The 22,467-nt window shown below is 41.6% G+C and overlaps 1 protein-coding gene across 2 annotated transcripts in view; it reads left to right on the top strand.

Annotated features, from left to right (window-relative positions):
- LOC311271396 (steroid hormone receptor ERR2-like) overlaps window positions 1-19,380 on the top strand; it is a 77,513-nt gene extending 58,133 nt beyond the window's left edge. For both annotated transcript variants that reach the window (XM_084377041.1, XM_084377040.1), the window contains 4 exons: window positions 5,770-5,880; window positions 6,206-6,367; window positions 13,599-13,868; window positions 17,819-19,380. In XM_084377041.1, coding sequence (XP_084233167.1) covers window positions 5,770-5,880; window positions 6,206-6,367; window positions 13,599-13,868; window positions 17,819-18,063 — 788 coding nt within the window. In that variant the 3' untranslated portion in view covers window positions 18,064-19,380. The remainder of the gene's footprint in view (window positions 1-5,769; window positions 5,881-6,205; window positions 6,368-13,598; window positions 13,869-17,818) is intronic.
- The last annotated feature ends 3,087 nt before the right edge of the window (window positions 19,381-22,467 follow it).

The following is a 22,467-nucleotide window of genomic DNA, read 5'->3' on the forward strand; positions in this document are numbered from 1 at the left end:
AGTGCCCGCAGCTAATAGCAGTGCTAATATCCTCATAGCATTACTGTATGGTGTTAAATGATGCAGGAATTTTCTGGACCAAATTAGCGTTCTTTCACTTTGTGATTTGAGTCATTTTTGCTATATTTAGCCCAAGAAGGAAGATTTATTTTGAGCTTTTCGTAGTTTTAGTGCTGCAGGAAGATACGCGTTGGTTCTTTGATCAAGTAATCACATCTTCATGTTGGCAAATTAACATGTTTAAAAAAATATGTCCTGTTGAAACAGCAACACGCAACCTCTGTTTGCTCAGTGAATTTCTGCCACTTTCACAATTTCAATAAAAGACACTTCAGCCTTTTGCTCTTCTGAAGTCGATGCTTGCCGGTTTTAGTGTTCGCTCAGTGTTTCTGCGGTGTATTCTTTGCTTGTGGGGATTTTCTGACTCCGCTGTAATGTGGTGGATGAACACAAGCTGCCAGACTATTTTGGCAACCTACACCGCTGTCTCGCCCTCGGCCGACCACAGATAGGGATCAGCAGTCTTTCCTGAGCGAACGTGGCTACCGGGGTAACGTTACAGCCTTATTTTCCTCCAGCCACATACACAAAAGATTAGTAAAGCCATATCCAATATCACAGACTGTCAGGTCCCTTTCCAATCAATAGGCTTGGATCAGAAACCAATCCATACACTAAGATTACATCATCAAAATAAAGCAGAAGTCTGTACTGTATGGGTGCTTTTGAAGTATTAGCTGGTTCATTTAAGCAGCATGTGTCTAAAGGCAGAAACAGTTTGGACTGCATATATATTACAAAATTCAATTTTTAGGCATTTATTTTATATAATCTACTATTTTATTCAAATATTCCACTGCTTTTGTGAACATCAGACTTTTGTAAAGCACCAAAGAGAAATGGTATACAGAGAGCTGGGATTTTTCTGCATATTTTGATATCTAACACGTGGGTTTCATGTTAAATACAAGTATCTAAAAAGCGAGAAAATGCCCTGAGAACTCTGAAAGTGTTAAGACAGAATGCCCTCTGACCCCTTCGCCTCTTGATTTGTACTTGTAACGCAAACTTGTCTGCCTAACAGCACATGTATGGGGCCTTGTTTGCGTTTTGGGGTGTCAGATATAGCTGGCAGACTGCAGCTGAGAGTCAGCGCCCACCCAGAGGCTCTGCGCTGGCCTGTCCTCACTGTCTGGCAGGTGATAGATCAGACACGGAGGCTAACACGTGTTCCTCTGAAGACGGGGATTTAGCGAAGCGCTGACCTCTTTGCAACCCTCCGATACACACACAACACACGCATTCATGTACACACATGCCAAATGTATATCACCCCTGACAAGTGACATGGAATCGGACCTTGAGGTACATGTTCCCTGCTGCTGGCACCGTCTCCCTCCACTGTATGTCTTTGTCTCTTTCCGTCGCTCCGACAATTTGTGTGAACCCCACAAACCGAACGCCTGCTGCACCAATACACCGGGGATCCTGAATCGACCCGGGCATCTCCAGCCGTGCAGATGTTTTCGATTACAGGCGCATTTGTGGTCAGTGTGGCTCAGTAATTCACAGTAATACCCCTTGTGGACACGCCGGCTCAGATTTATGAAAAGTGTAAAACATGATAAAGAGAGCGATGCCAGTGTGCGCAGTTATGGGAGAACAACTCCAGTTTTGTCTTGTCAGCCCGTCGGGGGTTAGAGCAGGTGGGACGCCATCCTGAAACACCCCCCCTCCTCCCCCCTCCTCCCTCTTTCTCTCTCTCTCTCTCTCCCTCTGTGCAGCCCACCCAGATCCTGCACAATCAAACACAAGCTGTCCGATGCCTTTAGCTCTTTAGCTCTTCGCAGGCTCGGCCCTCAGAAGTAGCTCTGGAAGGGCAAGGTCCCTGCGCCTTGTAAAGGGTGAGCGAGCGTGTAGGAGGGGGCGCACGCTGCATCCCTCTGATTTTTCCCAGCTAAAATAGGGAGCTCCTAATCTCCCTTTGGCAGCGTTAGCCGGCCAGCCAATTCTGACACATTCTCTAGAAAGAAGCGCCTCTGACAGGTGAGGGGCTGAAAATAGTTGCGTGAGATACATGCACACACCCACATGCGCACGATCATGTGGTCACACACAAGCTTGATGCACATGTGTGATTAAATCTGTTCCCTATAGACTGTATAGAATGAATAAATCTGTTTGGTTTGGGACTTTTTTTTTATTTTTTATTTTTCTTCTTATTTTTTTTTATTCTTTAAGCACATTTTATTACATATCCTTCTTTCCACTTAAAGGGGAACTATGTAGTTTTTGGAGAAGACATTCAACTCAGAATTTTAATATTTACAGAATTAATGAGGTAATAATACAAACCCACAAATATTTATCTTTTCCATAACTGAACAAGCAAGCTGTTCTCAGAGGAAAAGAAGGTCCCCAGAACACTGTCTGAAGCTATAAAGGTGGCAGGGTCCGCCAAATATAAGCAAAGTAAAACAGTATGAAAGTGAGTTGTCCTTTAAGGTCAGTTTGTTTATTTCATTTTCTTTAGGCATAGAAAAAATCAGTCAATGAAGATCTTTCTCTTCTGATTGAAATTTATTCTCCAAAACTACATAATGCACCTTTAATTTGTGTTTATTGTTTTTTTCTGCTTGATGTGTTCTGCATTTTTCTAGTTTAATTTCCACAGTGTGCTGGCTCGTATCCACTGAGGACACAGAAGTCATGTTGTCTGTACTTTAGCTGAAAATCAAGTGTTTTAACAACAGTGTGGAGTTACATGCTATAATTTAAACAAAAATGAACATATGGTGGGTAGTTTTTACTCCTAGTGGGTTTTTACTCCTTTTAGGCCAACCTAACAATAGATAATAAATACAAGTTTCGTTATTTCCCCACCAGAATTTGGTTTCTAGCCGTATGAAGAAGAAAATTTGTTGGGTCTTTTTGTTTTTAAAGAAAATTCTGACAGAATAAATGAAATATGACAAATTCTGATTTATTCCAACACGTGTGATTGTGTTTGTGGGACTTAATTATACCCACAATCCTCGCTACAAACCCTGCTGCATCATTTTTAAATTGTTTTCTTTTATATGGACGTAAAAGGAGGATTTGCAATTACTTTGTTTAAATGAACGGGGATCCAAATAAAAAATAAATATAAAAATGCATGAATGAAAAAAATAAATCCACATGACATGTACACACAGCGGCCACCACATAAAGGAAACCACCGCCGCTTCAATCAGGAATGTGCTTTAAGGTTGCGCGAGTCAATAAAGATATTGAATGTGAAAGGGAAGCCGGGGTCAGGTGGCCGTAAAGATTGCTCCTATACAAACATGCCTCATCGTCTTTCCATACATATGTACACACACACGCACACATTCAAGGATGAACTGTCAGCCAGTATCTTTGTGTCTCAGGCCGCCTCTCTCACAGTTATGAGCATACAGCACTGCACTGTGTGATCTTACCGAGAACATTCAGCACACACATATTTCTACCACCACCCATTCCCCACCCTCTTTTACCCCCTGCATCCATATTTTGCCTGCCACACATTACGAACAGCCAGCAACCGTAAAAAATGGATCTGAATGCTTTTAAGTTGATCTGTGCGACCGCCTGACCCCTGCGTCACTCTCACTCCCAGAGACACAAGCGTGAACCCGATTGTCTTGAAGCACCGAGGCTGCTGTGGTTTTGGGCCTGAGGTGTGGAATGTGGTGCTGACGATGACACGGACCCCCCTCCCCTCCCCTCCCCGGCCCTCCACGAGGGGCCTCATCCAGCTGTCTTGTTGTGGTCAGATTCTCGGTACTGTAGCCGTATCACATGGGGAGGAGATAATCCCGCACTGGTCGGATCAGGCGCTGGCCGGGACAGGCAGGGCTGTCAGGGAGGAGATGTACACCCGATGCTGAAAGGGAGCGAAAGAGAGACAGGCGAAACAGAGATCTTGCAGAAAACCGATACATTCAGCCAAAAAATCAGCAGCTCGTTCTGTCTTGCTCCCCTCCCAACCCTCTTTTTCTTTTTCCCTCTCCTCTCTGTCACTCTCTCCGCACTCCTGCTTTGGGGTCTCGGCCGTTTGCAGCGCCGCTAAGCTGTAAACTGAAACTGGTTAGCGCTGAGCTCTTAATTCTTGTCAGCGTCTATTAATTATGGGCCAGTTGGATGTTCCAGTTCAAACAGCCCCCGCGGATCTTGGAATTCTAACTCCGGCTGTTTGGTCACTTGTCGCTTGTTGCAGCCACATGACCCTGCAGCAGGGAAACCAGTGTGTGCGTGCGTGTGTGTGTGAGGATTGTGGTAGATGTCAGGGACATCAGCAGCAACAATTTGCAGTCTGACAAGTTTATGTTCCAGTGAATTTAGTGTATGCACCTGCTTTATATGTTCCTGCAGTATATACGCACTCATTGTTGCGAAAGCCTGTACTAACTGCATATCCCTTTATTAGGCCTATGTGTGTCATTAGATAGAGAGGAGCGATTGGATTGATTTAATATCTGGAGTACATGCACACAGTTTCCTGGAGCACAATTTATAATTTTAAATTTACCTTAACCAAGAGTAATGGTGAGAACAACTACTAAAGCTCCATCTATCGCAAAAACCCAGCTCCTATCTGCCTAACTGACTAATTAAAACCGCATCCACATGTGTTCAAAGAGCAAGAAGTCTATTTGCAAGGCTTATTGATTACTTTAAGGCGTACAAATGGAAAGCTGTGTTCGGAGAGGGGCTCTCGATTTAGCTTCAATCTGCCAGGCATAAAATGATCTCACTGTGTTTGCTGGGAAGAATGAGCTCCCTCTGGGCACGGTGGGTAATTAGGTTAGTGGATAGTCGGTGTCAGGAAATTGAAAGACCATCCTAATCGGATTCTTTTGTTTCCAGGGGAATCAAAGGAATTTATATGAGTCACTGGGAAATCTCACACGACTCAATTCCACTTGACCATGTAAAATCTGTTTGCTCTGCCTCGGTGCTCAAACAACTTTTAATACGAGAGTGTAAATCCAGCACATAAGGTGCGTCCGATGCGGCCCATGTGTCCTCTGAGACGGCTTTTCAAGATAATCCCAGATATGTCCGTTTGTATACTAACTAGATACTTACTCTCTTACATCTGTAACAAGGCGGCTATTGAACAGTCGCTCCTTCGGTTAAAAGGTCAAATAGAAAAGAAACTCAGCAGCCCCCAGTTATGATATATGCCCTTTATAATGACTCTACAGAGGTAAACTACAACAATATTTTAAAGACTACTTTAATTTGCTTGGTAGATTAGATTAGATGTAACCAGAAAAAAAAAAAACAGGTTTGAGGAAAACTTCTCATCAGTTTTATTTGTATTGGCTGTCATAATGAATTTAAAACATATGAAAACATTGAAAAAAGTTGAGGTTCATGACTCAGCAAAATATATACAAAGAGGCTTTTATTATTGGAGTTAGTTGCAGTTATATTAGAACATATAATAGCATAAAACTGTCCATGTCTCATTTAATCTAAATCTATCAGATTTAGTTGATGAAGGAAAAAATGAACAAGCAAACAAAACACATGGTTTATGTTAAAAGTTTTCAAAAAAAAAAACAAGAATATAAGAAACATTAAAAGTAATACGATAAAAAGCAACAATGTACATTATGCAAATACAAAGTATCATATCAGTGTAATATAAAAAAATAATAAATATAATAAAAAATAATCCACATCCTTCCCCCGGTTTAGCTGCCGTGTATAAATGTATGATTTTATTTTTTGCAGGTGTGCGTCTGGACCGGGTGAGAGGGGGGAGACAGAAGTACAAACGGAGGTTGGACGCAGAGAACAGCGCCTACCTCGGCCTCACCATCCCCCCTCCTGCCAAAAAGCCATGTGAGTCCCACAGTTTGTTTTTTCTCTGTCGCACTCAGATGGATTTCTGAGTTACAGAATTGAATTTTGCTTTTTAAACCAAAGTAGCAACTTCCCACCTTGAGAAATTTATAGAAATATTTTGACTCGGAAGAACAGAAGCAAAGTCATTTTACAAAATATGTCGCAAATGTATTATTTTTTTATTTATTTGTCATAATTTAGGCATGATCCAGCCTACGTTTTTGTTATTTCCTTCCAAAACATCTGTATATGCTGTCACCTAAAAATGTCTCACATTGCATTTCTCTCTCCAATCTCTGCGTCCATCCTTCCCTCCTTCCAGTGACGAAGATCGTTTCCCATCTGTTGGTGGTGGAGCCAGAGAAGATCTACGCCATGCCTGACCCCACCATGCCCGACGGAGACATCAAGGCCCTGACCACGCTGTGCGACTTGGCCGACCGCGAACTCGTTGTCATCATCGGCTGGGCAAAACATATCCCAGGTAGAGAGACATGACTGCTAATTAATGACTGTGTTGTTTGGCAGATGGTTTTCAGAACCTATTAATTTCTTAATTTAACAACTTCATATAAGTAGGATTGTCTGACCAGTTGGTTTGGTTCATAAAATGCAAAAAAACAAAACATATTTAACGTGTAAATTTGTGAGTTTTAATAGCTGGATTCATGAAACGCTCATTCACAGGTCTGCTGTTGGTAAAGCAGCGAAGTAAGCCCACATTTCTACTTTAATTTGCTGAAACGAATACAGTATGAGATTACTGAAGTAGCTCACTGACTGTTGCACACACATAAACAACCCCCCCCCACACACACACACACACACACACGCACACACACATTCATGCACACACAGGATAATTAACATCTGCTACTCATCTGCACCTAAGGGAGAAGCTAGTCCCATATTCTAAAAATCTAATCAATAAAGAGCAGCTGAAACCTTTGATTTGACTGGGTTGGGTGGGAGAGTCTGGGGGGAGGGGGGGAGGATCCGCCCCTATGTCAATGTATTCCATTTCAATCCCAGACTTAAAGAAAGCAATCCTCTTACTTACTTAAGGATACTACACAGGGCCTATTGTAAAAATTGATTTATTTAGGCAAATACTGATGGATCCCCCCTCCCCGGTCCTTGTTGACGAATTCTTAAATAAGACTTGTTATGCAAATGTTCTCAGATCTTCCTTTCTTTTCGTCTCTATCGGCCGAAACAGACACAGTGTGTTTGAAGGCAGCACAGGCTGGACTCGCAGTAGCTACGCCTCATTGATCCAATCAAGTGTTGTGCACATTTTGTACATACTACTTCACAAACGGCTAATTCAGCTTAATTCAACTTTTTTTTTTTATTGCAAAGTAGCGCGACAACAATCAATTAACTGCTAGTTATTATGTCGATTAATCAATTAAATGCTGATCACAATTTCCCTTAGCACAAGGTAACGTCTTTACATGTCTTGTTTTATCCGACCTGCAGCACAAATACATTTATTTTACAATCCTATAAAACAAAGAAAAGGAACAAATCCTCATTTGAGACTTAATACAATCAACTATAATGCAATGTCGCATAGTAAATTAATTTGTCCTTCACAACTTCACAACTAAAGGAGCATTTTTTTCCTTACCTGTGGATTTATTCACTCATTTCCCAGCTGGCACGACACCAACCAGCTGCCGGAGTTCAACCCAGTCACTGATTCGTCAGCAGATTTACGTTTGACACCTTAAAGGGACAATTCGTCAAAAAACATATTTTTCCTCTCACCTGTGGTGCTATTTATCGATCTAGATTGTTTTGGTATGAGTTGCTGAGTTTTGGAGATACGGGGTGTAGAATATAATGGAAAGAAATGGCACTCGGCTTGTGGTGCTGAAAGGTAGTAAAAATAGATTTGAAAAACTCAACAGCAATTCCTCTTTCCAGAAGTCATGACCCAATTAGTCAAGATAATCCACAGACGGTGTTGTGTGCACACAAATTCCTGTACACAAACTGATTACCTCAAAATTATGTCAAAGTAGACGAGTAACATAGACTAATTTCTCTAAGGTGTTAAAACTTTTTTGCTCCTACAACGGTAATAGTCTACTTCGCCTGGTGACTCTGAGGTTATCGGTTTCCTGACTTTTTTAAAGTAAAGTCAGCTTTTAACCGTATCACTGCACAGAAGTAAGCGTGCGTCTTGATGAGAGGCTCGTGCTCATGACATCATTGGATGTAAACATTGATGGCTTCCTCCTCAGCTGAGCTGTAACATTAGCTAGCTTAGTTAGCTAGCCACTTGTCTGCGATTACATGCACAATCATTGATACGGAAAGAAAAATTTTCCTACTTGAAACTGCTCACGCCAAGGTCTGTAGATTACGTTGAGTAACAGGCTCGTGATTTCTGAAAAAAAAGTATCTAGATGGATAAATAGCATGTAGTTTGTGGTGGTGAAGGTGTGTTGACACCAAACCTGCTCTCGAAACGACCGAGGATTGACTTTCAAAGCAGATGTTAGCTGTGTGGTCTGATTAGGAGTTTTGGCTTTGTTTGAATATCGGTGCGAGGTGAAGGTGTTTTAACAGGGACAATAGGAGCTTCACCCACCTGCTGTTTTGAAAAATAGGCCGAATAGAGTGCCTGCAATCAGATTATTCATTTTAATGATAGCTACAGGGCTGCAGAAACCAATTCAAGACATTCACACCTCAGTCTCTGTTACATTCTCCGTGTCTAACTATTGATCTTGAATGCTACGAAGATCTAAATCCAGACCTGACAGAGTTATTAAAGGGGCATGTGACACTCTGGGGACATTTTACCCGGGGCCACTGGGTCAGGGTGTCACCGAGTAACGATTAAGACAAAAGGGGTCCCTACAGTTTAACAGTCCACTCCCACCATTACACTCATAGCCCACTGAGCAAATGGCCTTAACGATGAGGTAATAAGAGTCATTACTGCAGATCGCCCCATTAATGTAAAAGTCCTTCAACATGCACATGTGGAGACCAAGGAAACATGCAACGCTGAATAGATTCTTCTGTTACATGTTGTCACTTTGAAGGCTTAAATATTTGCGGTGAACAGTCGGACTCAGGGCCACTTAATGTGCACAAGTTAGCAGACATTTCTGCTAAATATATACCAGAGGCTTTCAAAATAAAACACATTTTGTCTTCAAGCGCACAACCGTTGGAGACGATGGTTTTCCTGCGTGTTGACTGTAACTCATCGCTGCAGGCAGCCACTGATTGGATGTTACACACACTGTCATGAAAATGGAAACAGTATCGTGGCGCAGGTGTCAGGAGGTCAGAGGTGGCCACTAATTTGTGCAGCTGTTAACACACGCGCACCATCTCAGACATGTAAGTGCAGACTACACGTGTTGATTTATATTCAGGCAACAGCGTTCAGCACCCTCTGGTATTTAACTCGGTTTTCTTCCTCTTTCCTCTCTTCTCTCTCCCACACACACAAAATCTCTCTCGCTCAACCATCATATCTTTCGAACACTCTCTGGCTTCCTTGTTCTCTTGCTCCCCTGGCTCCCCCCCCCCCCCTCCGACTCCTCCTGCTCATATAGGGCCCTCTAGTCTCATTATTACCTCTGTCTTTTTATTAGGCCCATTAGGGCTCTTAGGAGGCCTGTAATGATACTAAATGAATAGAGAGTGAACTGCTGTCTGTTTTAGACCTAGCTCTCAATGACAGCTTCAAGCTTCACTGCCAACCACTCAGTCTCTTCATTGTACTGAATAGGGATTCAATTACTTATCTGATCTGTACCTGTACTGTACTGTTGCACGGCCAGAGAGCTTTGCTTTTCCTGAAAACAATCACAAAAACATCCCACTGTGTGTTTATAAATCAAATGGTAGCCTACAGTCATTCAGTATGACTGCTAACATCGGGGGGTGTCACATGTAGATTTACAGTCCTAGTCAGGAGGATTTAGTTTCAGATTCACCGTCCTCCTATCATGTGTTACAAAGGTGGAAGATGGACTTCGACACTGGAGTCCAGTGATTGTATCTTGAATCCCAAGTGCGGTTTGGTTTCAGCAACAAAAACACTTTTGTTAAGGGAGAGATTGTGCTGTCAGTTAAATGTTAATTAACATGACTCATGCTGCACGAATTTAACCATTATCTTTACCTTACTGTACCCAGTGGCTATGAGTGACTCATTATTAAGATGATAATAGAAAGTTATTTAAACTATTTTATCATGCTTTAGTATCTTGCCAGTAAACTTTCTGTTCATACATTCAGCATCATTTTTTTTCCCACTTAGCCAATATGTAAATTAAAGATGTTTAATAATTCATAGACAGAAACTGTAATCCAGGATTTTTGTTAGATTTCTTTCAAATTGTATCCTGCTGAGAATTACTCCTATATGAAGGCAATTTTTAAGAAAAATCTCTTTTTTTAACTGAAAAAAAACAAAAAAAAACACACCATCGCACTGAAATGCAATCTTTATGGAGGCTAAAAACCAAACCACAGTACATGAACTCTCTATTTTTACCTCACCTCAAACAATAAAACCAGCATAAACACATTGAGATCATCTGTTAGACAGCTAACACTAGATTGCTACATGCTAGCTGGTGAGGCAGCAACAGCTAGCTTTAAAGCTAATTGCATTTTCTATTATTTTGCTTTCTTTTTAGTTAAAATGATTAATTTCAAGCCAGTAGTTTGTTATCGAAAGTATAAGACGGTAGCTAAAGTCTGTCGTGACGGAGAAAAAACAGTTAAACTAGTTTGGCTAAAAGGTAACTAGCCTAGCATAGCAGCATCTACCATCTCAGGTTTGACTCACTTAACTGGGTTTAATTTAGCTGTAAATCACATATTTAAATGTGTTGGACTGTAGATTGATTTTTTTTTTTTAGATTGTGATAACCTAAAATTTATGCACTGTAAAATATATAAACTTTTTTGAGACATACAAGTTCAAAGTGGCGAGTGTAGCAGAAAGATAGAAAGCTGTTTCTTCTGTATCTGCCTTTTTTCAGTTATCCTACTGTAAGACAGTTATTTCTATAATCAGCTTTAAAAGGTATAACATGAAGGCATTACAACCTTTCTATCTATTACGCAGTTTGCCTCACAGCCTATAAACTTTAAACTCTTTTACTTAATTCCTCATTCAGCCTTCACAAGGCAGAATAGTACATAATAATTCATTTTTTTATAGCGCAGTGGAAAACTGTGCTATCCCCTCTCTCTCCGTTCATGCCTCTTGTCATCACAAGGGGAGAACGCTGCAGAGACACAGACAAACACATTCCCAAGTTTGCTCAATATTGTGTCATGTTTGGTCAAACGGCAGTAAATCAGTAGGGTGACATATTGATATTTCATCAGGGGGAATCACCCTCCACAGTGACACTTAACTCAGCCACCTCCGGGCGACGCACCTGAAGCTCCGGGGCGACCCCTGGGGAGCCAGGAAGTCACTCCACCGCTTGAGTAAATTGAGTGGAAAGGGAAAAAAAACATCCTGGGGAAAAAAAGAGATGATGAAGAAAATGAGGAGATGGGTGAGGAGTATTAAAAAACAGAAAACTGAGCACGGAACAAAAGAAATGGTGCCCCCAGCATGGAAAGTATTATGAAACTTATTTATATACAGTAGGAACTACTCGGAATAAGCATTTTTTTCGCGTATTTTGGCTTTTCCTAGACATGTGACATGTGAGAAGTATAGACATCGATCGTCCCTTGTTATTCTAAATACACCTCACAGGATTGAAGCCATTAATTGTCTTTTAACGAGTCTTTAAGGGTTGGAGGGTAAATTCACGAGTTCCTTACGCAGCCTAGAGTATCTACATTCAGTGATCCCGCAGTCCCTCCATCCCCCCACTAAACGTGTACCGGATGTCCTCCATCAGCTGTCTGTTTGTCAGATCTGAGGCTTGGATCGATCCCCCTTTCGCATTTGGTGGACTGATTACAATCTCCTAATCAATGACACCCCCAGCACTCTTTTCTCTCTCCCTCATTCTCTCTCTCTGCCCGTCGTTTCTCTATTTGCTTGATAAGAACCATCAGGAGGACCTCTTTTAAGTCAACCTGCCCCATTCCCTGTCCATACAACCTCAGATTTAAGTAAGCAGAGTGGTGGGTTCAAGGCCCTGGTCAATACTCCCAATCACCTTCCTATTCACTATAGAGTGCTGAGAGGTATTGTGGCGCTCGAGGTCTTTTCAGATGTCCGTCTGTTTGATGTGGTGTGTGTGTGTGTGTGTGTGTGTGTGTGTGTGTGTGTGTGTGTGTGTGTGAATGTTAGAGACGAGAGTTGATGGGACGACCTCCACATCCCGGATGAATTGTTAACTCGAGTTCAGAAGGTTGAGCAAGAGACAAAAGAGTCAAGAAGGTGTTTATCAGGCGTAATAAATTTGTGTGTTTGTTTCGTCTCGGACTGAAGGTCTTTCCCATCATTGCACCGTTATGTCACCTGTAGCGGGTCGTACCTTTAAATAAATTGCATTCTCGTTATTACAGAATAATGAAAATGTAAGTCCATATTGTTTATACACAGTGTTGGAAAGAAATTAAGTGCATTTACTGTTAAGTACTGCTGATGTACTTGTATGTTACTGGCAATGGCAAATTTAAAGGGGCAATATGTAAGAATTTTAGTGAAAAACATTCAAAAATGCACTAAAATTATCAACAAATGGGAAGAAATAACAGGTTTCATGTTATGTTACGGCGTTCCCTGCTGCGTCACCCCGTCCCAGGCCTGAAAACCTTCTCCTCCGGACAGTCATACACTCGTCTGCTCGCAGTGTTAACAACACCAACACTCCCCTGGTGCCACGAGCTCCCAGTCTGGGCCAGTAGCTGCAATGCTAACTGAGCTAACTAGCTACAGTTAGTATGAATTCGAGCGGTACTGCCCCTTTAAATATGTTTTGACAATACTTTTGTACTTTTGCTTCGTGTGACTATAAAAGAAAAATGAATAACCATAAATAGAAAATGTTCATAACATTACAACAAGGTCACTGAGCAAACTCTTCCACTGATGCACTTGTTCAATACACTCAGGCTTAATTCACTTAATTATACATGCAAAATGGCTCTTGAAAATGTACATGATTCATTGACTAACTTCACAAGAAGTAAATAACCTGATGAAGGCATGACGGCTGGAAAATGCTTGAGGAATGAAGTCCATTATAACTGAGTGGTGAGTTTTACGACTTATCTAAGTTTGAAGAAAAACTTAAAAAAGCAATTTCAACCTGTTCATTCAGTCGACTTTAAAATCCCGAATTCAAGAGCTGAGAAGAGCTGGTTAGGTTTACGAGTGGATTTGTCCTCACTAATCGGTCTCTCATGCGCTCATGTACTTGGCTGCAGAAGGACTGACTGTCGACGGTTGATGGTTGAAGCAGCCCCGGCTCATGTTTCAAAGGCCTCGGCACTTGACTGATTTATATTCTTCCCTTAAGCCACCGCATACAGCCATTGGCCCGTGTTTCATGTTGGACTTCTCTGGGGATTATGCAGCGTTATATACAGTACACAGCCCATAAAACATACGGATATACTTGAGACGGCCAATTACAGAGCAGTGAGGTTAATGGGTCGGTCTCATGACTTGTCATGTGGTTATAAAGTGCGTGTGTGCCCAGAAGTACCTGGAAAGAAAATCCCAAAAACTAACATTTACTTTTTAAATCCTGCAGGTTTTTCCACTCTCTCGCTGGCAGACCAGATGAGTTTACTGCAGAGCGCCTGGATGGAGATCCTGGTGCTGAGCATCGTGTTTCGCTCGCTGCCCTGCGAGGACGAGATCGTGTACGCGGAGGACTATGTGGTGGACGAGGAGCAGGCGAGGATCTCGGGCCTGCTGGACCTGCACGTCGCCATCCTGCCGCTGGTGCGGCGCTTCAAGAAGCTGCGCATGGAGAAGGAGGAGTTTGTCTCGCTCAAAGCCATCGCCCTCGCCAACTCAGGTACAGTTTACCTTTTCAATCCCGCTCTGTTCAAAGCATACAGAACTTTATTTTAAATTCCAGTGACGATACACTGATTATTTTTGGCTGAATTTTGGGGAAATGTGGAAAGACATCAAGAGTAGGATTTTTTATGAAGGCTTGAATATCATTCACTCTATGTAACGTTATACAGCATCAATGAAAGCTGAAACAAGATGATGTGGAGTACATTTGCCAAGATCCTGTCACAAAATGTGGAATTAACAACCTTTTTAAAGGAGCGCTACGTAGTTTTGGGGAAGAAATTTTAGTCACAAGAAAAAGAGCTTCGTAAACAAACTACACAAACCATCTAAACAGACAGCAAACGGGAAGAAATCCTCAAAGAACTTCCTCGATTTCGCCAAAAAAAGTCTTGCTCGAGGTCATTTTTGCATTTTGTGAAAGAGAGTTAAGAGTTAATGTGCTTCAGAGGAGATGAAAAACATTTGCAAATACGTTCTGACATAGTCATATAGACTGATCAGCCATTTACACTCTGAGAGAAGAGAGGAAGCCCCCAAATGCCCCAACTAATTCCTCCTCCTCCTCCTTCTTCTTCTTCTTCTTCATCATCATCTTCGTCTTTCGTTTTTACAACATTTCAAATAGTTTGCTTGGCAATAAGATGGAATCACAGTCACTGTAAAACAAGCGTGCGTGTGTGCATTAGGTTACTTTTGGTTTAAACACAAAAATGATATACCTAAAGGTATCATCAAGAACTTGTGTTTTCATTGTAGGTTCCAGTCAATTGGCCAAATTTTTTTTTTGTTTTTTTTGTGCCACGACAAGAAGGTACATCTCTATGTTAAATCTGACATGAATCTCGATGGTTGGCATTTAATTAAAACAAACAAAGAAATAAAACAAAAAAAATGTCAAGCGCTCGTCTGTATCTGGTGAGCCGATCACTTCGACAATGAAGGGTTCCTGATAAGACGGGACAAAAAGGTCAGAGGCATGGTTGTTTAATTCAGACAATGTGTGCGAGTGTGTGTGCGTCTATATTTTAATTTGCGTGCACGTGTGTGTGTGTGCGTTTGCGTGTGTGCGACTGTCACATTGCGCTCTCATTCTCTCCATCTCCATAACAGTAGCTGCCAGCGCGCCACAGCCGAGGGAGATATATTTAGCATTTCATTAGGAAAACAGGGGCTGTCAATAAAATGTGTTAAGTGGAGTGGAATGAGCGTTGGGGAGCGACGGGCCTCGTTTGTTCCAATGTGAAGATGCTGCGCCCGTATCGACAGTTTGCTTTTCATGAGGCCGGGCCTGTCCCCCACTAATCAATGCCTGTTAGGAGTCTTTTCTCCTGCCTGACTGAAAAATGAAAAATGCTGAGCCCAGAGCTTTAGTCTTCTGATGACAAACTCTCCATGGGAGAGTGGAGAGAGAGAGGGGAGGGGAGGGAGAGGGGTGATGGAAAGACAGGGATGTGTAAAGGTAAGGGAGAAGTGTGAGAGAGGAAGGCAGGGGTTGAGAGGGAGGCTCAGCGAGGGCGAGAGGGCAGCCTCGGCTCGTTTGAACACAGTCTCGGAGAGCTTCGGGCTCCAGGGGTCCTGTGGGTGTGACAGCTGTGGAAATTCATGGCCATTGATTTTGTAATTAGCGGAGTATCGACGGGATTGACGCCAGGCTGCTGACGGATTACATGGAAATTGTTTCTTCAAAGTTAGTTTTGCATTCCGCCCCTAACCTCCTTCAACACACACACACACACACACACACACACACGCATATGAAAACGCTCGCTGTGCAGTTTACACACACTGACACACATTTGAAAACATATTCTTTCTATCCCCTCCTCTCTCTTCTCCTTCTTCAAACACACACACACACACACACACATATGCTCGCGTAGCCAAACGAGGATCAGATCAGTATTAACATGAAGGTTTCAAATGAAGAGTGCTGGAACACATGTGCGGTCCACATAGCCTAGTTAATTTCCCAAGATAGAAACGCAATTTACACAGAAGGCGACTGGTAAAAGAGACTTAATCAGTCAGTTAGGAACATAATTAGCCTTGTACTTTCCCTTTTTTCTGCCTCATTTACATGTTTGTACACGGTCTCACTTCGCTCCGCAACTTTCATGACACATAGCAGCGCCGGTCTAATTCACTCGCGCGCTTCAATCAGCGGCCACGTTTGGTTTAGCTCCAGTAATACAGTGTGTTTAGGATGAGGCGAGTCCATCTTATTCCATTGAGATGAATGCTTTCGATTCAATTAGAATACAGAATTGAATCCACATTTTGTGTCGCGCGGTTTTATCTATCAGTTAATGAATTGTGGATATGATCCGTCCACAGATGAGAGCTGACACTGTAAGTCTGTGCAGTGAAATTGGCTGAAAGCAAACCGCTGCTTGTCCATTAAAACGCTCTCTGTCAGCGTGTCCTTTTGGAGGACAAGCCTGTTTTTTTTCCCCCCCCCCGACTTGTAGACTTACACATAGAGAGCAGTTTTTAATAAGTCTCAACTGGTTTTATTTTAGAGCCTATACATAAGGGGGCCAACTGCTCTTTCTTATGGAAATGAAGGCCATCTGCCGCCATCATTCAGCTGAACGATATCCTAGTAATGCAGCCATCTGAATTCATTAGCAGGGGGGGATGTATGTGGTCGCGTGATACCAAAAGAAATGAATCTTTTTCCTGTCCCGCCATATATTTATACAGACCTACAGTACCTCTCCCCTCTCTCTCCCTAGAGTCCCGGCCACGCATAGGCATTTATTTAAGGAGTGTCATTAAGCACTAACAAGAGAAAAACCTCTCTTCAAAATTGCATGTTTGCAAAGAGCGGCTGCAGAATTCAAAGCTGCACAACACCGTCGTTGTTGCAGCCGTAGATCTAGATTTGTCACACTGCAGATCAATAGAAAATGCCTTTCATTTAATACATTTGTCATTAAAGGTACACTGCAGAGTATTTGCCCACTAGTAGTGCTATGGAGCCAAGTGTTTGCATATGGGCCTCTATTTTATTTGTCATGTATGCATGTGAGCATGTTAGTTACACGTGACGCTGATGGACAGTTGGCAGCTGTAACGTGCCAACAAAGGTAGCAGTGCACAGGCAAAGGCAGGGAAGAGCAAGACAGCTAGCTAGCAAACATGAGTATAAACAATGCACCATTTAAATTATTACCAAAAGTGGCTTTGCCAATGTTTAATGAAGAATAAAATGCATTCAAAACCTCTCTCAGACCTCAAGAATACAAGACTGGAATTTCTTATTTTGATACATTACCTTGTAAAATATTGATATTTGATACCATGTTAGATACCAAAAAGGTTTAAGATTTTGTATTTATTTTTATTTGTTTTAGATTTATTTTTTGGCCATTTCAAGGCTTTATTGATAGGAAAGCATTGAGCTGTGATAGGAAACAGGATGAGAGAGAGGGAGTATGACATGCAGCAAAGGGGCCACAGGTCAGACTCAAACCCTGGGCCGCTGCAGCGAGGACAAGGCCTCTGAACATGGGACGCCTGCTCTACCAACTGAGCTACTGGGGCGCCCAAAATTTGTAATAAAAGATAATTACAAATAGCTGTTGGGCCATCAGGACAACAGTTTACCGGGCTATCTTGTTTAATACTTCAGTGATATTGAAACAGGAGCAGTGGTCATTAGCATCACTTGTATCCTGACTTGTATCACGCGACATTGTTTTTGCAGATCTGTGTGTACGATGATTGTTTTTACAACAGAAAAACATTTCCATTTTTAGCAACACTGTTGTCATGTAAACAGGGCCCAATACCCACAATGCATTTGGGTGAGTAAGACTGAAGACAAACACTACTTTTTGTTAACATTTGAAAACTCTGCAGGGCACCCATAATGTCTTCCTCTAAAATATTAACAATCTTTGCTTCTTCCATCCTTCCCCGCCACCCTTCTTGCTGCAGACTCCATGCACATAGAGAATATCGAGGCGGTCCAAAGGCTCCAGGATTCTCTCCATGAGGCCCTGCAGGACTTTGAGGGCTCCCAGCATCCGGAGGACCCTCGGCGGGCGGGCAAGCTGCTAATGACCCTGCCTCTGCTCCGTCAGACCGCCACCAAGGCCGTGCAGCACTTCTACAGCATCAAAATGCAGGGCAAAGTCCCCATGCACAAACTATTCCTCGAGATGCTGGAGGCCAAGGCTTGACACCCGGGCCAGACGTTTGACAGACAGCTGCATCACCCAATGGGAGGCGAGGGACAGCCCATTAAAAAATAATAAAGGTGGTGTGCCAACTGACGGTGAAAGGATAAAGCTTGGACTACTGAGTCATTTTAACACTTTTAAATGGTAATAAATGTAAAAGAAAAAGGGACTTGAGACGGTTTTAAAAAGGGTGAATATCAACCTGATTGACATGGGATCATGATGATGTATATAAAGATGTTGTGTACAGAGATCAGGCAACCGCGGTCTTGTTATAACCAGAGACCCGTTGCTCTATATCACCTGAAGCTTCTGTGAATTTGTTTCTTATCTTATTTTCATCTCAAAATGGAAGTGTGTTAATATAAATGTCCTGAAGAACTGTACGGCTACGTGGCCACATTATGTGTTTCTTTCATATTTTCTAATCTCAGTTGTGAAAGCAATAGTCTCTAACTGGTCTACATATAATACGTGTACTGTATATTGTGTGAAATTGCACTGGGCAGGTGGGCGGGGGGGGTGAATTGTTAGACATATTCTTATATTCGTCATCAAAAGGAAGCACTACCCGACCACGGGTATGTAAGATTCTCGATTTCCTCGTAATATATTTACCTCGTAGTTGCTTCATTGACTCAGCGGTTTTAGTCAACTTGGTGCTTTCAGAAGGACAATGACTGGCCAGTGATCAAAGTTCAAAAAGAGTTTGCACTAAGCATCTATGAATAATGCAGCAATAATGGGTATCGTGCTCGCGAGCTCTGTCTGCTAGCGTCTGAGTGTCAGTCAGTGGTTTTTGCTCATAGCGACTAAAATCCCCTCCTCACTCCTGTCTGTGCTCAGTGTCATACAAAAGTATTGGCAACTAAGCAAACTGTGAAAAAAATACACATGATAAGCTATACTCTGTACTGAGAACTTTTAACCTAAACTGTAAGGTTTATTTATTTAAATACAGGTAAAAGACACAAAAACAGCAACACCTATGCAATCTAATGCAATCGAACCTGATAGCCCTGCAATAAATACGACCTTTGTGAAGTTCATAATGTTCAGATATGTGTTGATTCAACTCTTTGGTCATTTTTCAATCTGTAGTTTGTGATGGTGCTGTATTAGATTGCATTATGTTGTATAGACTTTGCTTTTTCTTGTGTTTATCCCTCTTTTGTTTAGGTTGTATTCTCAAACAACAAGTGTCACCATATTGTCCGTGATAGATTAGTCCTTTTTGTTCTTGCTCATATGTGATACCAAAGTCTGTGTGCTAGCGTCACAAACCCAAACTGTAAACATTAAACACATGATCCTGTATTTTGTTTTAGCAATAATTCAAACTCCTAATTTTGACTCTGCCGTCCCCCGTCTTGGACAAACCGCAAACAGAACTGTTGTAAAACCAGACCTTTGATAAAGGAGACCTATTATGTTTTATAAGTTTTTCCCTCCCTTCAGTGTGTTATAAAGGTTCTTTAAAGTTAAAAAGGTTCACACCAACATAAGCTCCTCTTTCCCGCAAAATCACTGGTCCTGAAACGCCTCGCCAGTAGTAATTCTGTGACTTTGTGACGTCACTCTACGTCACCATGTCACACATTTGTATAATTTATTCCTAGCTAGTTTGGCAGGTGAGAATTAATTTGGCACAGCTGCTCTGTTGTTGTTAGCAGTGCTGGCTCAGGCATGTGTGAGCTGACCAATCAGAGCAGACTGGGTATTCAGGAGGTGGGGCCTTAAAGAGACAGGAGCTAAAGTAGAGCGTTTCAGTGAGAGGGGGAATACAGTGCCGCAGCACTGGACAGTATGAGACAACTGATGTGTTTGAGCATTAAAGCATGTAAACCTTTACTAGTAGTAAACCAAAATAAAACAATGAACCTGAAATTGAACTCCTTTAAGTTACTTTATGATTTTGTTTACATTTGTTAATAATCATTTTGGACAGGAGGCGCACGGTTGTCGTAGCATAGCATATTTTTCTTGACAGTTTAATTCAAAGGTGCTTTATTGACATGGAAATTATAAGAACTGTCATAAAAGTACAGTTTGTATAAATAGATTTGGACAGCACACAATAACAGCAATAGGAAAAAATCAAAAAATATGCTATGCTACAACAGGCAACCATGCACCGCTGTCCGAAACGATCATTAGCAAATGTAATCTTAATCATACGTAACTTAACAGATTTCTGGTTTGACTGCAGTTCTGCGTGTACTTTGTCCAAGCGCTGTTGCCGTACCTGGCCTTCCTGAAACAACTATATCAGCAAGGCCAAAACTCGCCTGTTTATTTAAACTGAGGATTTTTTCCTTTATTGTTTAAATCTAAGATGACTGCATTCAAAAACTGCTTGGCTTTAACAATACAACAGATCGCTAGAGGTTTAAATATTAATGTGTAACAATATAATGACACTTGTGTTGCTGAGATACAAACTTGAATTACCTTCCGACCTGAAATTTAACAACATAATAATGACAGAAGCCTCTCTGAATTTCTGTTTATTTCCTGCTCTTCGTTATGAAGGTGCTGATCATTCAGACTAGCACTGTATGTACGTTTCTACAAACACTGACACTCTGAGGTGCACAAACTAAGTTAATAAATCTGTATATTCCAGAAGTGATAGTTGACTTTTATAGCGTAATATCTATCAATTGTAAACCAGTTGCCAAAATATTCAAAGCAAGCAATCAGATTAATGTGATACAGTTATCGACATGTTATCATAAGATCAAAATAATACGACAATAGGTTAATGAGCTGCTCTTAGGACTGTAGTGAGACAGATACTGTCCCTTATGAACACTTTAAAGCATCTTTAAAGTGTCAAGTGCCATTAGCTTCTGCCCAAACGAGAAGAAAACATAAAGCCAAGCGACCAGTTACTACACTTGAAGAGATCCCCACAGGAGCAGACGCTATTGATTCACTCTAATGTAATGCATAGATAATTATAACCCAGTACAGTAGAGAATACAACTCCCATGATGCACTATTCTAAATGTGTAACCAGCTAACCCATCCCCAGCTGAAGTGAGGGGTGTTTCACCTCTGTACGGTAGCAAACCAAAGCGTGTAGAGCTTTCAGACACTGATTAAACTGCGTTTTGAGCCGACTGGTGAACATTACTGCTGTTTCCACATAAATATGGATGTTACTGACATTAAATTATTAATAATATGATCTTTAATCTGCTAATCCAGCTGTTAATTTTGAGCAATCCTGCTACGACAGTGGCGATAGCAGCTGAACAAGATGAAAACCTTTTGTCTTTTTTGTTTGGTCAATACCTGCATTGATTAAACGTCGTCTCTGTCGATTACGAGACAACTACTGTAAAAACTACTATATTATGATGGCTAAAGGAGAATGTTTCAATAAGCTCATGTTGTGCTCATGGTCTGTCTACAACACGTGACCTTCTCTCCTCTCTTTTCCTTCACGTACCTCCTCTGTGCACTTTGAAGACTGATAGTAGGATAATTGTTTCCCAACTTTCCCTTCTTGTCAAATTAATATAAGAAAAATAAAAGAAAAATGCTTAATTTATTTTCAGACTTCTAAAACGGTTCCACTGCATCCAATTAATTCTAATTGTCTCCTAAGCTGAAATTCTCAATAGAAATGGAGCAATTAAATTTCTGCTTTGGCTCTACCTTGGGGACAAGAGACGTTTTATTTCGGTTGGCGGTGGTTGGGGAGGGTTTTTTGTCTAAATCTTTACAAAGGCGATTTCATGGGTGTCTGTAATAGTTTCATAACGGAGCGATCACTGGGCTATGCAAGGCAAATATGGCCACCTATGTTCCTTGTGTTGTGGAGCATCAGACCGACATTTAGTTGTGCTTTGTTTACAACGTGGACATCCTGTACAGTGCTGTACACTGCAAATGTATTGTGCATATTTCACCGTACTATACTGTAGCTGCTGTGCATTGATGTAACTATGATCATCTGTTTAAGTTGAATGAATTTCTCCCACCTGAACAGCTGTATAATATAAATCACTGTATTGAGTCATGTTGGGTCTGAGGTGGGACACACTATATTTTCTTCTTCTTTTCTGTGTCTTTGTGTCTCTCACTGCTCATCGATTTCAGTTATCAGCACAGCAGGACGTATAGCGAGTGAAGTAGTGTAGACCCTATACCTCAATTCTTATTTTGAAAATTACACAGGGTTTGGAAACGGGCCATGGCTCCCTCCTGGGAATCAGTGGCACAGAAATAAAGTGACATCACTGACTGGGTATTAAAAAAAAATGTAGATGAACCTACTGCAATTGGGGAGCACATTCCTCGGAGGAGAAAGCTGCTTATTCGCTGTTCCATTTGCGGACTTATCTTATCTCCGTGCACTCTGAGATGACGAGATTTACATAAAACATGGAGGAA

Source organism: Pagrus pagrus (genome assembly GCF_965226575.1).
Source record: "Pagrus pagrus genome assembly, chromosome: 16".
Taxonomy (NCBI): domain Eukaryota; kingdom Metazoa; phylum Chordata; class Actinopteri; order Spariformes; family Sparidae; genus Pagrus; species Pagrus pagrus.